The 17092-nt window shown below is 39.2% G+C and overlaps 1 protein-coding gene across 1 annotated transcript; it reads left to right on the top strand.

Annotated features, from left to right (window-relative positions):
• Window positions 1-50: 50 nt before the first annotated feature.
• On the top strand, window positions 51-14105 carry LOC121394141 (vomeronasal type-2 receptor 116-like). The gene is made up of 7 exons (XM_041564153.1): window positions 51-113; window positions 737-911; window positions 1365-1543; window positions 6883-7107; window positions 8725-8848; window positions 13085-13946; window positions 14021-14105. Exons 1-7 carry the CDS (start codon window positions 51-53, stop codon window positions 14103-14105), a joined length of 1713 nt encoding a protein of 570 aa, XP_041420087.1.
• Window positions 14106-17092: the final 2987 nt, after the last annotated feature.

The raw sequence follows: 17092 nt of genomic DNA, 5'->3' as shown, positions 1-17092 counted from the left end.
AATAGGAGGGAAGGAGGACCAAAGCTGTCTGCTCACATAGCACAGGGGAAATGCAGAGAGCCCAGAAACACCAGGTTCCCGGTTCAACTCCAGGCATAATATTACACTATCAGGTATGCATATGTAAAACATTAGCCATTCAATTGGTTTATAACCAGTTTTTATACCGATTATCTTTCATTACAAGGACATTATAGACAAATAGCAGGGGACCTTTTTACCCATAAAGAGAATCACGTACCAGAGGCCTCCCCTTCAGACTAGAGGAAAAGAAGTTTCATTTAAAGGAACAGAGTAGGGGGTTCATCACAGTGAGGACAGTGAGGTTGGGGAATGCACTGCCGGGTGATGATTCAGTTAATGACTATAAGAGGGACTTGGATGATTTCTTGGACAAGCAGAATATCCAAGGCTATTTTGATACAAAAATCTACAATGTATATAGATATTGGTATATTTATATATATATATATATATATAGTTTCAGTGGATGTGTGTAGGTTTGTGCGCTGAGTTTCATTTGGAGGGGTTGAACTTGATGGACTTTGGTCTTTTTTCAACCCAACTTGACTATGTAACTATGTAAATATATATAATGAAGGTGAAAACATCGTAATAATCCAATTTTTGGTTTCTGCCATTCTTGCCAATAAGTCTGAAGAAAATATTTAACTAATCCCATATCTGCTTCTTTTTTAGCTTCACTAGAAAACTGAAATGTTTTTTTAATCTGCAGATCAGTTACAGCTCTGAAAATCCAATATTGAATAACAAAGTAGAGTTTCCATATGTCTACCGAATAATCTCCAATGAATTATCAGAAGTTGATGCTATAATGAGCATGTTTAAGTATTTTGGCTGGAATTGGGTTGGACTTATTGTATCAGATGATGACTATGGTTACAGGGCAAGTAAAAGGCTGGAAAAAGTAATGAGAAAAGAAAGTGTCTGTTTGGACTTCCTCGTCAGACTTAAATCTAATAGCTATACACAATTCAACAATAAAATTCAAGAAACAATCTACAAAAGTACAGCTAAGGTCATCATGCTCTTTCTCAGTTCAAAGTTTGCTGAAAACATTAACGATTTTTTTGATCAAGATAAAATTCCCAAAAAAATATGGATTGCATCCTCATATCTCCCCCGTACAGGTTTTATGCCTCTTTTTCCAGCATTTGATACTTTAAATGGCACTTTGGTATTTTCCATCCAACAAGGAGAGATTCCAGGTTTTAAGCAGTTTTTCTATTCCTTAAATCCATTTAAATATCAACATGACATTTTATTCTCAAAAATGTGGCAATTATTATTTGACTGCAACTTGCCAACCAATACTCAAGTTACATATCTATATAATTGCACAGGGAATGAATCATTTGATGATATAGATCTGGTAGCCTATGAAACATTTGATTTCAGAATATCTTATCGGATTTACACCGCAGTTTACACAATGGCTCACGCTCTCCATGAACTGTACGGCACAATGACAAGTCTCCCTAAATCAGCAGAGAGTCTACATGTTTATTTTAAGCAGTGGCAGGTAAGTTGGTGAACAGTTATACTTAAAATATACAGTTGGTAAATAGCTACTTAGTCATATATAGTTAATTTAGGTTGGAAAAAAACAGTAAATATGTAGATCTTGACATCAGAATAGCCTGGATATTGCGCTCATCAAAGACATCACCCAATTCACTCTTAAAAGTATTAAGTCTGCAACCACAACTTCACCCAACAGCTTATTCCACAACCTCATTCAATTATATTCTTTTTATGTGAAAAATATCCCCCTCTTTTTTATCTATTTATAAAATTCCTTAATATACTTCTAAATAGTAATCATGTCCTCTCACAAGCACCTTTTCTATAGATAAAACATTTTTCTTTAGACCAAACTTGAACAACAAGGGGAGTGGAAGCAACCATCTGTGTGAAAACAGGCACTTAATGAGTAGTCCTTAAGGCAGACATATACTAGGGTTACTCTTTTTTTGTACATGCATACATTTCTAACAGATGTATATGTGCCTGCCTTAAAGGAGAAGGAAAGCTATGGAGGCATTTTATTGCCAATAAATTAGCATAGTGCAAGCTAGAATGCTATATTTATTCTGCAGAATGCTTAACCATACCTGAGTTAAATTCTATAGAAGCTCTCTCTGTTTGTTTAGGATAGCAGCTGCCATTTTAGCTTGGTGTGACATCACTTCCTGCCTGAGTCTCTCCCTGCTCACTCATAGCGCTGGGCTCACATTACAGAAGGGAGGAGGGGGAGAGGAGCAAACTGAGCATGCTCAAGCCCTAGCCCCGGAGGTTTAAGCTAAAAACAGGAAGTCTGATACAGAAGCCCATGAGTACACAATAGAAGGAAAGAAATGTGCTGTTTCTTTTGACAGAGGACTCAGAGCAGCATTACTTTGAGGGTTTACTGGTGTATTTTCATAGACCTTTCTGATAAAGCTCACTTAGTTTTAACATTTCCTTCTCCTTTAAGGACTGCTCATTGAGGGGCTGCTCTCATCCATACAGTTGTTTTCATTAAACCTCATTTGCTCATTTTCAGCCAGACACATCTCTCTGCAGAGGGGCAAATCCCTGTATGGAACTTATAATGGGTCATTTATGTCTGCAAGTGTAGTGTGCAACTTGTTGTAAATCACCCCTATAATTCCTTCTCCAGGAACAGGGACACATTAGATTGGTTTATATTGGTATTTTCAAATCTGTGATGTTTTAGTTTTTCTTTGGGGTCTTAATTCTGTGTTTGTTATAAGGTGTTTTGTATGTTGGTTTTATCCTTAATAATAAAATATTCTTACATTTTTCATACATCTTTGTGTTGTATTTTTGGATATCATAAGGTATTCTGTATGTTTGCACTATTAATCACAAATTGTTTTTTTGAAACCAGTAGTGAAACATGTCCAAGCCTATGTGTGCCCTTTAATGTACATATGTGTATTAAAGAAGGAGGTTTTGTTGTTCCAAAACATTTGCCTTTTTATATGCGATAGTAATGATGTTGCTTTGCTTGTCATTTAATGACCATGTCTTTGTATAAAATCATGTAAAATGTTGGTTATCATTTTTTTTCTTTATTTTGCAATACATAAAATATCATTTAAAATAAATTAATTAATAAATTAATAAATTCAGATTTTTCAGCTTGCCAAGATTGTAAACATTATTTATGTGCAATTGTGATATTTTGTACAATTTTTCATAAATGTTCCCCTTGTGTGTTTTTGTTTAATGTATGATTAATTTATTTACAGTTATTTGCTTATTTTCCTTTGTCTCTTTCATTTGAAGGAATAGTGACTTTGTGTGTCCTTTAATGTGCATTTGTAATATGGAGGTTTTGTTGTCATCCAATCAACCAATACATATGCTTTTTTATATGTTATGGTCATTTTGGTTAATTTGTCTATAATTTATTGCCACAAGTCAAAAAGATTGTCATTATGGATGGGCGAATTTGATTCGTTTCATTTCGCCAAAAATTCACCACGGCGAAATGAAAAAATTGAAATTGTTTTGACGCACGTCTTTTTTTTGACACACGATGCTATACAAGTCTATGGGCATAAATTTTGAGGCGAAACAAGGCGAAAAAAATTCGCCCATCCCTAATTGTCATCTCCAATTACAAAGATGCTGAAACCGATGAATAATGTATTTATTTTCAGCCATAGGATATAGTTCCATAAATACATAAAACTTCTGCAGATTCTTTCACTCTCTGCTTCTCTCTCACACTCACAGTGTTTCTCTCCTGAAGCCTCCAGAACATCTGTCATGCAGGGGATGCACAGGCAGAGTGCTGGTAGCCATACAGGGGCCTCCTCTCACTGTAAACCTTCTCCTGTAGGTTTTCTTCTAGCCTAAATGCTTCATTTCCCTACCTTATCTGTCCCAATGTAATCACTCCTCATTGGGACAAAAGATTGTCCTATCTCACTAGACTAACTGTGTTTCACTCCTAGAGTGAACTCAAACAACCTTCTACCACTAGCTAGCCCTAAAGGAGTCAGTCTCCCAAAGATTGTCTGACCATTTTTGGTCCTACCTATAGGACCTCGTTGGCCTATTCCTAGGCCAAAGAGGCAATGCACAGCTCCTGAACTTCCTTATATAAGCTCATGAAGGGGAATTCCCCTACAGACCACCCTTAGCTGGCCACTAGCTGGACGAACTGTAACATTGCCCAAATTTATACATTATGTAACATAAAAAAAATGTATGTGTTACCTCTTTACAATGGTGTGCTTTATCACTGGAAAATAAGTTTTTTTTTTACCTCTGATAAAATACACTTTGGCAAAAATAATATAAATGCAAGTTATACACTAAATGGCAGTGTGTTGGGAGTTTCCTTAAATGAGAAGGATCTTGGGATTTTTGTAGATAACAAGTTGTCTAATTCTGGGCAGTGTCATTCTGTGGCTACTAAAGCAAATAAAGTTCTTAAGAGGGATATAAATGAGCTGGAGAGAGTGCAGAGACTAAGTGCAACTAAACTGGTTAGAGGGAGGGAAGAGTTAAATTATGAGGGGAGACTGACAAGGTTGGGGTTGTTTTCTCTGGAAAAAAGGCGCTTGTGAGGGGACATGATTAGACTTTACAAGTACATTAGAGGACATTATAGACAAATAGCAGGGGATCTTTTTACCCATAAAGAGAATCACGTACCAGAGGCCTCCCCTTCAGACTAGAGGAAAAGAAGTTTCATTTAAAGGAACAGAGTAGGGGGTTCATCACAGTGAGGACAGTGAGGTTGGGGAATGCACTGCCGGGTGATGATTCAGTTAATGACTATAAGAGGGACTTGGATGATTTCTTGGACAGACATAATACAAAGGCTATTGTGATACTAAACTCTATAGTTAGTATAGATATGGGGATATATCATTTATGTGACAGTAGGGAGGGGTGTGTGTATGGGGCTGGGTTTTCTTTTGGAGGAGTTGAACTTGATGGACTAAAACAAGAAGATATTCTTGTTTTAAAATACTCAAGAATGTTTAATCATAATTATATTAAGGGGGTCCAGTCTGAATGCCAGTTAGGGGGTGATTTGGGGTGAGTGCTTATTTGTACCCTGGGTACCCCTGGAACTATAGCAGGGTGACTGTTACCCCAATGTTTCTATATATCTGTAACCTTGTTATGAGCTAAGGGGGCCCAGTCTGAAGGTCAGTTAGGGGAGATTTGGGGTGAGTGCTTATTTGTACCCTGGGTACCCCATGAACTATAGCAGGGTGACTGTTACCCCAATGTTTCTATATATCTGTAATCTTGTTATGAGCTAAGGGGGCCCAGCCTGAAGGTCAGTTAGGGGAGATTTGAGGTGAGTGCTTATTTGTACCCTGGGTACCCCATGAACTATAGCAGGGTGACACCCCAATGTTTCTATATATCTGTAACCTTGTTATGAGCTAAGGGGGCCCAGTCTGAAGGCAAATTAGGGGGAGAATTGTAGTGTATTCCATCTGTATACCATGTATCTCTATAGAATATCTATAGAATATCTATGGAGATTTTATGAACATTTATTATATATCCAGAACTGTAACATGTTTTCCAGCATAGTCAGACATGTATTTCGCACATGATGGAGTGGCTCAACGCTTCTTTTATCTGGTGATTGATAGGATACATGGAGATTTGAGAGGGGTGACTATAGACAAAATACTGACTCAATGTTTAACAGAATTAATTTTCAAATTAAAACATACAGGTCTGAGTTTGGTTTAAATGGGCATCGGAATTTCCAGGCCCTTTTATAAAACATTGTAATCCATCTTTCCAGCAGTCAAAATTAGGAATATATGGCACATATTTTTAATTTGTCTATGATAAGATGAGTCACTGGCATACCTATGTCACTGTTGCTTTAATATTTTATGCCATGTTCAAACTGCTAAATTTATATTATCAGATTGTCCCTTGTATTCCCCATAAATATATTAATATGGGCACAAAAGTAAATAAATGCCAATTATTATGAGACAATTTTATTTAACTGGTCAAATTTCTGCCCATGTTCCCAAGATGCAGATGGTGCAAGTGTGGATAATGTTGAGATGTGGAAAGAAACAATTGGAGTCATTTTGCACATCTTGATCATAGTGAGTTTATAGCATGGATTTCCATGGAAATTGTTAGTTCCAGATTGGCTCTGTAAAATGACTTTAAACATTACTTCTGCCCCAAGTTTACCCCTTTTATAAAGTTGTGGTAGCAACAAAATAATCATTGTAGCAGAGGCAATGAAATGCTGTAGGAGTGATACAAGGAAGAGGCACCTGAATAGATATTCTCCATGGACCAGTGAGATTCTTCATAGACACATGAGTATTTCTACCATTGGAGGACTCACATACACAAGACTCATAGCCAGCTGAGTTGAAGTACTTTGTGAATTAAGCTATGCTTTTAGATACCATTAACTACCATTTCTGTGGCCATGGCAAGTTATACCCAGTGAGCTGCACTTTTATCCACAGTTGTGAGTGTATGAAAAGCATATATCCACATCAGGAACTCTGAATGGTGCCCAGTTGGAACTTTTGTTCAAGACTGTTCAATATATTCCAGCTCATTCCCTGTTGGATTTGGGCTCCTTGTATATTATACTCAGGTACTGTGAGTGGGGACTCCCATCCACCCTGCCGTAAGGGCTAAGGTTTCTTTTACTCTTTTAGGGTTTTCTGAATAAAATTTACTGGAACTATAATCAACGTGGGCGAGGTTGTCTCCTTTTTTTGTTTGATTGTGTTTAATTAAAGATTGGAGACACCCGATTGATGCTAATTAAAATTGATCACTGAACTGAAACTCCTGTTGTACCATATGTATTTGTTTAATCTTTTTAAGCTAAATGCATTGATGCGGCGTGTGAAATTCAGAACAACTTCTGGAGATGAAATAAACTTTGAAAACAATGGAGACCAACCAGTCCGTTATGATATCCTGAAATACTACTTCTTTAGATTAGGATTAAAAATCATAAAGGTTGGAAGTTTTGATGCATCCAAGTCTGATGGGAATCAATTATTTTTCAACAACAGCACCAGTCTCTGGGAACCCTATTTTTCAGAGGTAACAACACAGACAAACTACTGTATGTACACTTTCAATTTTTAGTATGGGAAAGCCAAGATGGGAATTATATGGAAACCTGTAAGTCAAAAAATCAAAAACTACCAAAACATATCGGTGTGGGGTGAATAAAGTCTTTATTTCCATCCTGTCTACTTTTCTGCCAACTGCTCTTTGGGGAGCCAGTTGCTATTTGTTTTTTTTCCTTATAGTGGTATGGGACCTGTTATACAGAATGCTCGGGACCTGGGGTTTTTGGGATAATGGATCTTTCCGTAATTTGGGTCTTCATGCCTTAAGTCTACTAGAAATTAATTTAAACATTAAATAAACCCAATAGGCTGGTTTTGCTTCCAATAAGCATTAATGATATCTTAGTTTGGATCAAGTACAAGCTGCTGTTTTATTATTATGGAGAAAAAGGAAATCATTTTTACATTTTTGGATTATTTGGATAAAATGGAGTCTAAGGGAGACAACCATTCTGTAATTCAGAGCTTTCTGGATATTGCATTTCCAGATAAGGGATCCTATACCTGTATAATCTTTTTATACCTTTAAAGCGTTATAATCTTTTTTTATAAATGTGTCCAATATTTAGGACTACTTTAGTTACCTTTCTGTAATGTGCCATGTAGTCTTTGTTGTGAATAGTAAAGGACCAGTAACAACAATTTTTTTATTTATAAAATAAAAACTACACCCTCTAGATAATACTCATATCCCACTGCATGTTATGTATTCACCGGGGATTTAACTTAAAAATCACAAAAAGATCGCCTCCTTGCTCTTCAATGCATTTTGAAAAAAGGCAATAGGGCGACCAGCAGCTGCAGCTCTGTGCGCACCCCGACATCTCTCCTCACATGACATTACGGAAGTTGTTCATGAACCAGGAAGTTGCTCATGAACCAGGAAGTTGCTTCAAGAGGGCTGCTTCAGTGGATCATGGAATGGCTAGGGGAGAGGCACACAAGTGTAAGGGCTGCTTCAGAGGTTCGCGGGGGAGAGGGAAAGGCTGAAAGAGACCAGAACTGAGGTGGGGGGAAAGATGCGGTATGTGAAGGGAAAGGCTAAGAGAGAGAGGAACGCTGAGGAAACACTGAAGAAAGGCTTTGTATAGCTTTGCATAGGTAAAGGCTATGTAAGGAGAACACTTCGATTTTGAAAGCTTCGAATATGCTTATGGGTAACTAGAGGTTGCTAGGTGATGTCACGTCCAGAAATGATGTCACAAACCAGGAAGCTGGAACCTGAAGAACAGGAAGTGGCTCATGGCAGCATGCAGGCAGGGGTGAAGATGATTTTCTAGTGCTGCAAGATGACGTGGCCCCTTGGACTCCATGAAAAATCTGTGGTTTACATTTTTTCCATTTTCCTTAGTAGAAAGCAGGATGGGACTGGGTTCTCTAAAAGGTGTTACTGGTCCTGGTACTGGACCCCAACCAGTAAGAACACCCCAAGGTTTATGTCACAGCTTGTACTAATCTATACTGCTGATATGAAGCACAAAACACTAAGGAAAGTCCCTTTTTGCCAAGCATTTATTAAAGCAATCGACTAATGTTTAGTTTCCCATGTTATGCTTTAAATTCATGTCTCTCTTTCACCCCACAGTTTGTCTATTCTAATTGTAGTGAGCCCTGTATACCAGGGTACAGAAAAGCTAAAATAGAAGGAAAACCAAGTTGCTGTTATACCTGTGTACAGTGTGCTGATGGGGAAATGTCTAACATAACAGGTACTGTATGTCTGATCTCAAATGCATTGTCTCTTCAAGTCTAGAAGAAGGTGGGATGTTGAGAGTTGCAAAAAAATGGGAAACTAGAAAATGGGAAACCAATGTTTTCTTAAAAGAAAACAACAAAAACACAACGATAAAATGTTTAGTTAACTTTCCCCCTCAGGTAATCTAAATTTCTAGATAATTGTGCCCACTTATCGCAGAGCTTCTTTATATTTGTGGAGAGGAAAGCAAAGCATTTATAAACATTGGTCTTCTTATAGTGACCAACTTGGGGCAGCAAAACCTACATTCTAGTTCTACATTGTAGTAGAAGTCCAGAACACTGAAATAAATGAAAAGCTTTAACTTAACACTATTCCATCACCCTTAGTTCTGTGGGGTGGGTTGTTCATCTTGAAACAGGACAAAATAACACTGAGAAGTAAGAAGGCCCACGCCCTGTATGTGGATTCTAATGGATCATTTTATGTTTTGCTCTAATATGGTTAGGATATCTATAGTCATCTGAAGAAGATATGCTAATCTTAAGAAAGCCAAAAATCTTCAGAATGAATGTTTAATCAATGGTTAACTGTAAGCTCCATAGTACAGAGTCTGCCAAAGCGTGTGTGCATCAATAGGTGGGCCATCGGCATGTGTATGTGTGTATATATAATACATTACTACAAGTTCTAACTATGACAAAAAAAAGCAAAAAGAAGGAATATAGCTCTCTATGCTTCACTGAAATAACCCTATATGTATTTCTACCCTTAGTTGGGTGGGTCCTCAGTGCCTCCTACAAGCTATAGAGGGGATGGCTTCTGCATTGACATTTACTACTGATAAGCTTAGTGTCATGATATATATGGGTTATTTTATCTGTCATACCGATGACAATAAGCAGAGTGTCTGTTAACAATAGAGATGACCTGTGTTCAGGTTACAAATATGACTGGTCCAGGATAGGAGTCATTTGGCTATACTGCCAGTGAAGCGGAGCACCATTGTAGCTTAAAGGCCAAGTTTCTGCTGTATGCCCAGAAGGCAGATTTATTTTGGGTCTGTTTTTTCTTCAGTTTTTCCAATCTCCATTTATTGAGTAGTTAGAATACAGGGCTGGCTGTTATTCCATATCAGATATGTAACTGATTAGACAGCAGAGGATGGAAGCATCCAATGAGTGGTGATTCTTTCCTCTCTTGTAAGTCAGTGCCCTCTTTAGCCACCAGCAGTATTGGAACCTGCCTCCTCACAGTTACATCCTTGTGTGTTTCTACTGTTCTATTGCCTCAGGCTATAAAGCCTTGGACTATCTTGAAGAAGATAATACTCCTATTAGCCTTGCTTGATTCTCGGATTTTACATTGTTGTTCTATAGAAGTAGAACTTCCATGTGAGGATCAGCCACTCCTGATACCCTCCTGAGACATCTGACCCAGTATGGCTCTAGTCTGGTGGATTAGAAGCTATTCTGACACTTACTGGAACATCCATATGGCCTCTCCTGTCCTACGGTCAGCTTCATTGAAAAAGTTCATATATGTAGGATAGTTGATTTTCCACATATAGGCATGTTCCTTACATGTCGGATGAAAACTGCCAGGTTTCGTGGGTGAATCTAAGCATCTCTCCAGGGGTTACAGTTTGCCTCCATGTTCATGTGATTACCCTTTAGTTTCATTGGGGTTATTTTATTTTTGGATCTGGAAACCTTAGGGGTACCCAGTTCTACCTCTCACAAGACTATGTATAGTCAACCAAGAAGGGTTCTATTCCTCAGGTACAATAGTTGCTAAGTTGGTACCAGTGTTCAATGTTTTCACTGTAAGTGGAGTCTCCCTCAGCACAGGACCTTACACGGTGTAAGGAATTCTAACCCAATGTATGTCTCAGGTGCCCTTGTCTTTTTCTTTAAGGATCTGTTTTCTGTTAGAAAAGTTCTGTCTGCTAGGCATTCCAATATATAGGTGTCTATGGTACATGCCTCGTGTGCCTCATTGTGCATTATATGCCTTGTGCTTGTTGTAATATTCAAAACAGTTCATACCTATGTAGGGATGTGAAAATATTAGACACCCTTACACTTTACAGACAGGCACATCCCTAGTAATATGGACACCTTAGTGGGTCCTTGTGGGGACCTTGTGCTTATGTAACCCCTGTAGTTCACACAGTGTACACCAGATGGCACTGTGCCAGACTATAAAAGGTTTTGGAACCAGGTGCTCTGGGTCCATTGCTTTAGCCCAACCAAGCAGGCTGGAAGGGAATGGGTAGGGCTGACCCTAGGCGCCTTGGCCCTAGTAATTAGACAGCTATACTCATTTTATAGATCGCTCTAGGAGTGATAGAGTGGTTATTTAGTTGAGCAGCTCAAGGCTCCGCCGAGGAGATTAGAGGGATTAAGATCCCAGGGTATTACTGACCCAGAGTAAGGAACCAAGTGTTGAGATAGGGATGTCAGGATAGGGTTGAGATAGGGATTCAGCCTATAAGTGCTGTGAGTATATGCTTCCTTTATGCTGCTGTGTATGTTCTATACTCCATTGTGGATCAATGTGCTAAATGATCTATCTGTTGTTGTTCAATAAATACGTTCTTTGTTCAACTGTTAAAGAACTACTGGTGCCCATCATTGTGCTATCACACCCAGTTACAGTTACACTATACCCTTGCCTCCACCGCGTTGCGAGGGCTTACCCCTGAGAAAGCGAGCTCATCTGTGGTCTCAGACCACAAAGGAAAGAAGCTAAACTGCCCTAGAACAAGTCAGTTTACTATATCGCTACATTTTGGCGCCCAACGTGGGGCTCTTGAAGGGTTAAACAGTAACACCGCACGCAAACTAGTGTGACAGAGGCTGCGCGTGCGGACTCAGTAGGAAAAAGGCACCAAGGCGGGGAAAGTCTGTAGTTCCTATTCCCCGAGCGGTGTACCTACTGATCATATTGTGAGCGTTTATTTCCCTCACACAATTCGGTCACATAAAAGCATTATGGCTCCCCTGTCTGAAGCTGCCTTGTGGGACTGGTCCTTAGAAATAGGAGCTGATCCTGACTACAGGTTTGTAGTGGATAATGTCCCAAAGGGATGCCCCATAGATATTGTGAATCACTCCTTAATGGGCAACCCCATATTTAATGCTTTTGAGTATGTTGCGCAAGAACCTTCCGATGAGAAAGGATTTGTCCGGTTCTTGTATTGGGTCCCTGCTGTACCTCACAGTGATACATGGCCTTCCAAGGTATACCCTATGGGAGTCTCTGCAGAGGGGTGTCTGTGCCGGTATCAGAGCCTGCCTAAGTCTGCCCAGCTCATATGCAGTCCCCCTATATCATTGCTTAATCTGACTTCTAAAAAAACATAAGTAAGACAAATGGCAAGTTACCAAAAAAGCCAATCATGGCATGTAAAATACATGGTGTTGCAAAAATGCCAAGCACGGATCAGAGGGTTTGGTATATGTTTCTTAGAGTGACAGCAGCCATTTCAATGTCAAATGTAGAGAAAGGGGGGAAAAAGTAGGAAATAAAGGCAGAGGAGTAGGGCAAGGAAAACGTGAGTCATAAGACTTCATAATATCGTACATTGACATTTTGACTTACCAATAGAGTAGTAGGAGATGGGATCTATATGGTCCCAAATGGTCTGTAGGTTGGAAGGTAAGTCCTTCAAGAAGATAAACTTCTGGCCACCATTTAGTATATTGAAAGAGAGCTACCATGTTTCTTGTTTGTCCTGAATTCTGTTTGCCTAGAATTGTGCTTGAACTGGGGCTTAAACTGTTCTTAACTTCTATGTCTCTAAGCTACTTGATTTGCCTTTACCCAGTACCTTTCCAGTGTAGTCTCTTCATCTAACCTTCTAGCATTTTGCCATGAGTTATTGTAATTGGTGATGACCCTGCCAATTGTCATTTTGGTGAATCTTCACTAAAAAAAAATAGTGCTTCGCTCTTTAGAAAAACTGACCCAGAGACTGAGCTGAAAGGGCACATATAACTGTAACTTCCATATATTACAAGGGTCTTATATATAGTGTGATTATAATTTTCATGAAATGAATCAACACCAACTTGGTCCACATAGAATAAAGAAATTATCTGAGAGTTCTAAATATGCAAAATGCATTTTCAAATCTGTTTGATGGCCTTGACTGCATTAAAATTCATTTGGCACCTGGCTGATAAGAATGCCAAGTTTTGCCCCAAATAAATCGCCTAAATGTTATTTTTTCCTTTTACTACAGATGCTCAAAATTGCATGAAATGCTCTAAATATGAAAAGTCAAATTCTGGAAGAAACAGCTGCATCCCAAGGAATTTAAATTATCTTTCCTATGAAGACCAACTGGGAGCTACTTTATCCTTCATCTCCATAATATTATCCATCATGTGTGCTGTAATCCTGGGAATCTTTAGAAAGTATCGTGAGACTCCTATAGTGAGAGCCAACAACCAATATCTCAGTTGTCTCCTCCTCATCTCTCTCATGTTGTGTTTCCTTTCCTCTTTATTATTTATTGGGCGCCCCACACAGATATGTTGTATCCTTCAACAAGTGATCTTTGGGATTGTGTTTACTATTTCTCTTTCATCTTTGTTGGCTAAAACTCTCACAGTTATTATTGCCTTCAATGCCACAAAGCCTGGGAGCAAGCTGAAGAAGTATGTAGGAACCCAACTGTCCATCATACTAATCATTGTATGTTCTTTAGGTGAGACTGTGATTTCTGCTGTGTGGTTGGCCTGCAATCCCCCATTTGCAGAGGCTGATACTCTTTCTGATCCAGACTATATTTTTCTGTTCTGTTATGAGGGGTCTGGCATCCTTTTCTTCTGTATAATTGGTTATATGGGAACCTTGGCCCTACTGAGTTTCATTGTTGCATTTCTAGCCAAGGATTTCCCTGACCGATTTAATGAGGCTAAAAACATCACTTTCAGTATGTTGGTGTTCTGTAGCGTGTGGGTGACATTTGTCCCTGCATACCTGAGCAGTAAGGGGAGTAGAATGGTGGCAGTTGAGATATTTGCCATTTTATCTTCCAGTGCTGGATTGTTAGGCTGTATATTCATTCCCAAATGTTATATCATATTTCTAAGGCCTGAACTGAACACAAAAGACCCCATTATTAGAAAATGTTAGAATTATATAGTAATTAGAATTTCAGGAAATCCTAGAGGAGGAATAAAATAAAGAAACATCGCTACAAAATGGAATGTGATTTTCAACATTTCATTTTTTTTTTTGTTGAAAAACATTCCTGAAATCTTATATTTCCATTCAGAACTTATTAGTAGCTTTGGCCTGGACTACTCAGTCATCATTTCCCCTTGTACAAAACACTAGTTTAAGATTGATGTTACATAAGGGTATTCCTGCACTAGGATTTACTGCTCATTGAAATTGTATTTCTACCACAGTAGAGGCAACTTGAAACAAGTTCTTTAGAAAATGAATGTACATATTTGTCTCATGCTGCATCTAGTGATTATAAACCAGCCCTGGTCTACATACTGTAATAGTCAGACACATGAGGATGATGCAAATGTCACCTCCAGCCTGCAGATGGCAGTCAGTGTTAGCCAATCTGGAAACAGCAAGGCTGATGCCATGTGACTGTGTGAGGAATGCTGGGAAAGAGAAAGGCAAGACAGGAAGGCAAGGAGAGAGCAGACACAGATCTGGCAGCAGCAGGAGACAGAGATCCCCCCGGAGGTAAAGTTGGTAAAGTGCAGGGAAAGCTGCTCCAACTGTCAGTTCCACTTAGTGTGTCAGTCAGGGAAGGACTTTACTCTTCATTTAGGCCCCTCAGGTTCCGGTTCCAATAGGCCTCACTGTAGCTATTGCAGATCTAGGGCCCAGTTAGGGACTCAGGGAATTGTTCCATAAGAAGCAGAAGGTTCATTAGACAGGTCTCTTCTCTGATCAGGGAACATTAGTCCTCAGGTTCCAGCGTCCGTTAGGATCGGTCACCCCAGTCAGTTAGGGGGAGATTTGGGGTGAGTGTTTATTTGTGCCCTGGGTACCCCTGGAACTATAGCAGGGTGACTGTTACCCCAATGTTTCTATATATCTGTAACCTTGTTATGAGCTAAGGGGGCCCAGTCTGAAGGTCAGTTAGGGGGAGATTTGGGGTGAGTGATTATTTGTGCCCTGGGTACCCCTGGAACTATAGCAGGGTGACTGTTACCCCAATGTTTCTATATATCTGTAACCTTGTTATGAGCTAAGGGGGCCCAGTCTGAAGGTCAGTTAGGGGGAGATTTGGGGTGAGTGATTATTTGTACCCTGGGTACCCCTGGAACTATAGCAGGGTGACACCCCAATGTTTCTATATATCTGTAACCTTGTTATGAGCTAAGGGGGCCCAGTCTGAAGGTCAGTTAGGGGGAGATTTGGGGTGAGTGTTTATTTGTACCCTGGGTACCCCTGGAACTATAGCAGGGTGACTGTTACCTCAATGTTTCTATATATCTGTAACCTTGTTATGAGCAAATGGGGCCCAGCCCGAAGGCCAGTTAGGGGAAGATTTGGGGTGAGTGTTTATTTGTACCCTGGAACTATAGCAGGGTGACACCCCAATGTTTCTATATATCTGTAACCTTGTTATGAGCTAAGGGGGCCCAGTCTGAAGGCCAGTTAGGGGAAGATTTGGGGTGAGTGTTTATTTGTACCCTGGGTACCCCTGGAACTGTAGCAGGGTGACACCCCAATGTTTCTATATATCTGTAACCTTGTTATGAGGAAAGGGGGGCTGCTCCAGGCTACTTGCTTCCTCTATACAAGGAGCCAGGAGGGGTAGGTTTCCAGGTGAGTAGCTGAGACATTTTGTTTTAATGTAATGTACTGTGTGTTGTGACATCAGGCTTCATAGTTACCAATAGGTCTTGTGACTGTGCATTACCCTAACACACAATCACTATCTCTCCCTTCTTCACTGTACTTTGACAGTATAAGGGCATCTCTGCATCATATTAACTGGGAAAGGTTTTTTGCAGGGTTAAACACAGAAAAGAATGGGACGTCTTTATAATGCTGCTTAATAAATGTACAGTCAGTATATTCCCCTTGTAAACATATCTGACACCCAACTCCTGTATGAAGAGAGAATGAAGAGAAACAGATGCTCAGAGAGGAATAGTGAAGATAAACTTGATTGTTTCTGAAAAAATGTAGAATATTTAATTAATCATATTTAGAAAGTTTCTTATTTCAGTATGAGGAAGCTTATATTAAATTGTCATGTTTGCAATAGTTACCCTTTAAGTCCAACACTGGCAGGTAATGGGGAATATTGGAAGTGTCAAGGCCTTGAGGATCAGAAGAGAAGTTTAAGGACCAAGGAGGAAGCTGTAAGCAACACAGTCTGGAACAAGGTAATCAAAGGGTTCAGCAAGTTCGGGGTCGTATCCAGGCAATAGGTCAGTTCTGGCAGAAGAAGTTCATAATCGATAGTCAAAGTCGAGGTCAAAATCAGAAATCAGTTCAGAAGCAGAAGAATCACACCCAGAAATGTACAGAAGTAGAATCTATTTTTCGGCAAGGATCCTGAGGCTGTCGTCTTTTTAAGTTTGAATTCAAAACCGAAAACAGATGTACCCCCGCACATTGATGCCCTGACATCATAGTAACATAGAGTGTGTGATCCCACATGTGTACCCAATGACTCTGTAACTCAGAATGTAAAATCAATAGTAGAATTCTAATAGATTGTAAGCTTTTCATGGCAGGGAGAAGGAGAGACTGTTATTAAGTGCACTGTGTCACAACTGAACATAGCATTAAACTGATATAAAAAGTGAGATAAAATATAATATAAACTTAATTATCCAATCTATGTCCAGATGTTCAACTTCCAACACTTGACTTACCTTTTCTCCAATGTCAGTCAGTATTACTAGGCTTTTTCTCAGAATTTGAGCATTTTTGACTGAGCAGGTGCTGAAAGTCAGTTCTTTCTTTTGTATTTATATAACATCACACATTTACATAGTTTTGTACAAACAGGGGAGCAACTATCATAAATATTCCTAGTCCTAGTAGTTTCCAGGCACAGATTGGATAAGGTCTCTGCCCTGAAAAGCTTACAATCTAAGAATTCTACTTTTAATAAAGTAATTGGGTACATGTAAGGAATTCATTATTCAGAAACCTGTTGATTTCATTTTTCACTGTAGTAACAAACACAAGAACATGTTCATGGTACAGATATGGGACCTGTTATCCAGAATGCTCAGGACCTTGGGGTTTT

Source organism: Xenopus laevis, chromosome 5S (assembly GCF_017654675.1).
Source record: "Xenopus laevis strain J_2021 chromosome 5S, Xenopus_laevis_v10.1, whole genome shotgun sequence".
Classification (NCBI taxonomy): Eukaryota; Metazoa; Chordata; class Amphibia; order Anura; family Pipidae; genus Xenopus; species Xenopus laevis.
The sequence above is the reverse complement of the archived record's forward strand: the minus strand, read 5'-3'. Positions and strand labels throughout refer to the sequence as shown.

What these genes read in the sequence shown, in the direction of transcription:
- LOC121394141 (XM_041564153.1), top strand. Translation starts at nt 51, where the DNA reads ATGCAGAGAGCCCAGAAACACCAGGTTCCCGGTTCAACTCCAGGCATA. An exon ending in GCATAATATTACACTATCAG is followed by an intron (nt 114 to 736) that starts GTATGCATATGT and finishes TTTAATCTGCAG; the next exon opens with ATCAGTTACAGCTCTGAAAA. An exon ending in TTTATTTTAAGCAGTGGCAG is followed by an intron (nt 1,544 to 6,882) that starts GTAAGTTGGTGA and finishes AATCTTTTTAAG; the next exon opens with CTAAATGCATTGATGCGGCG.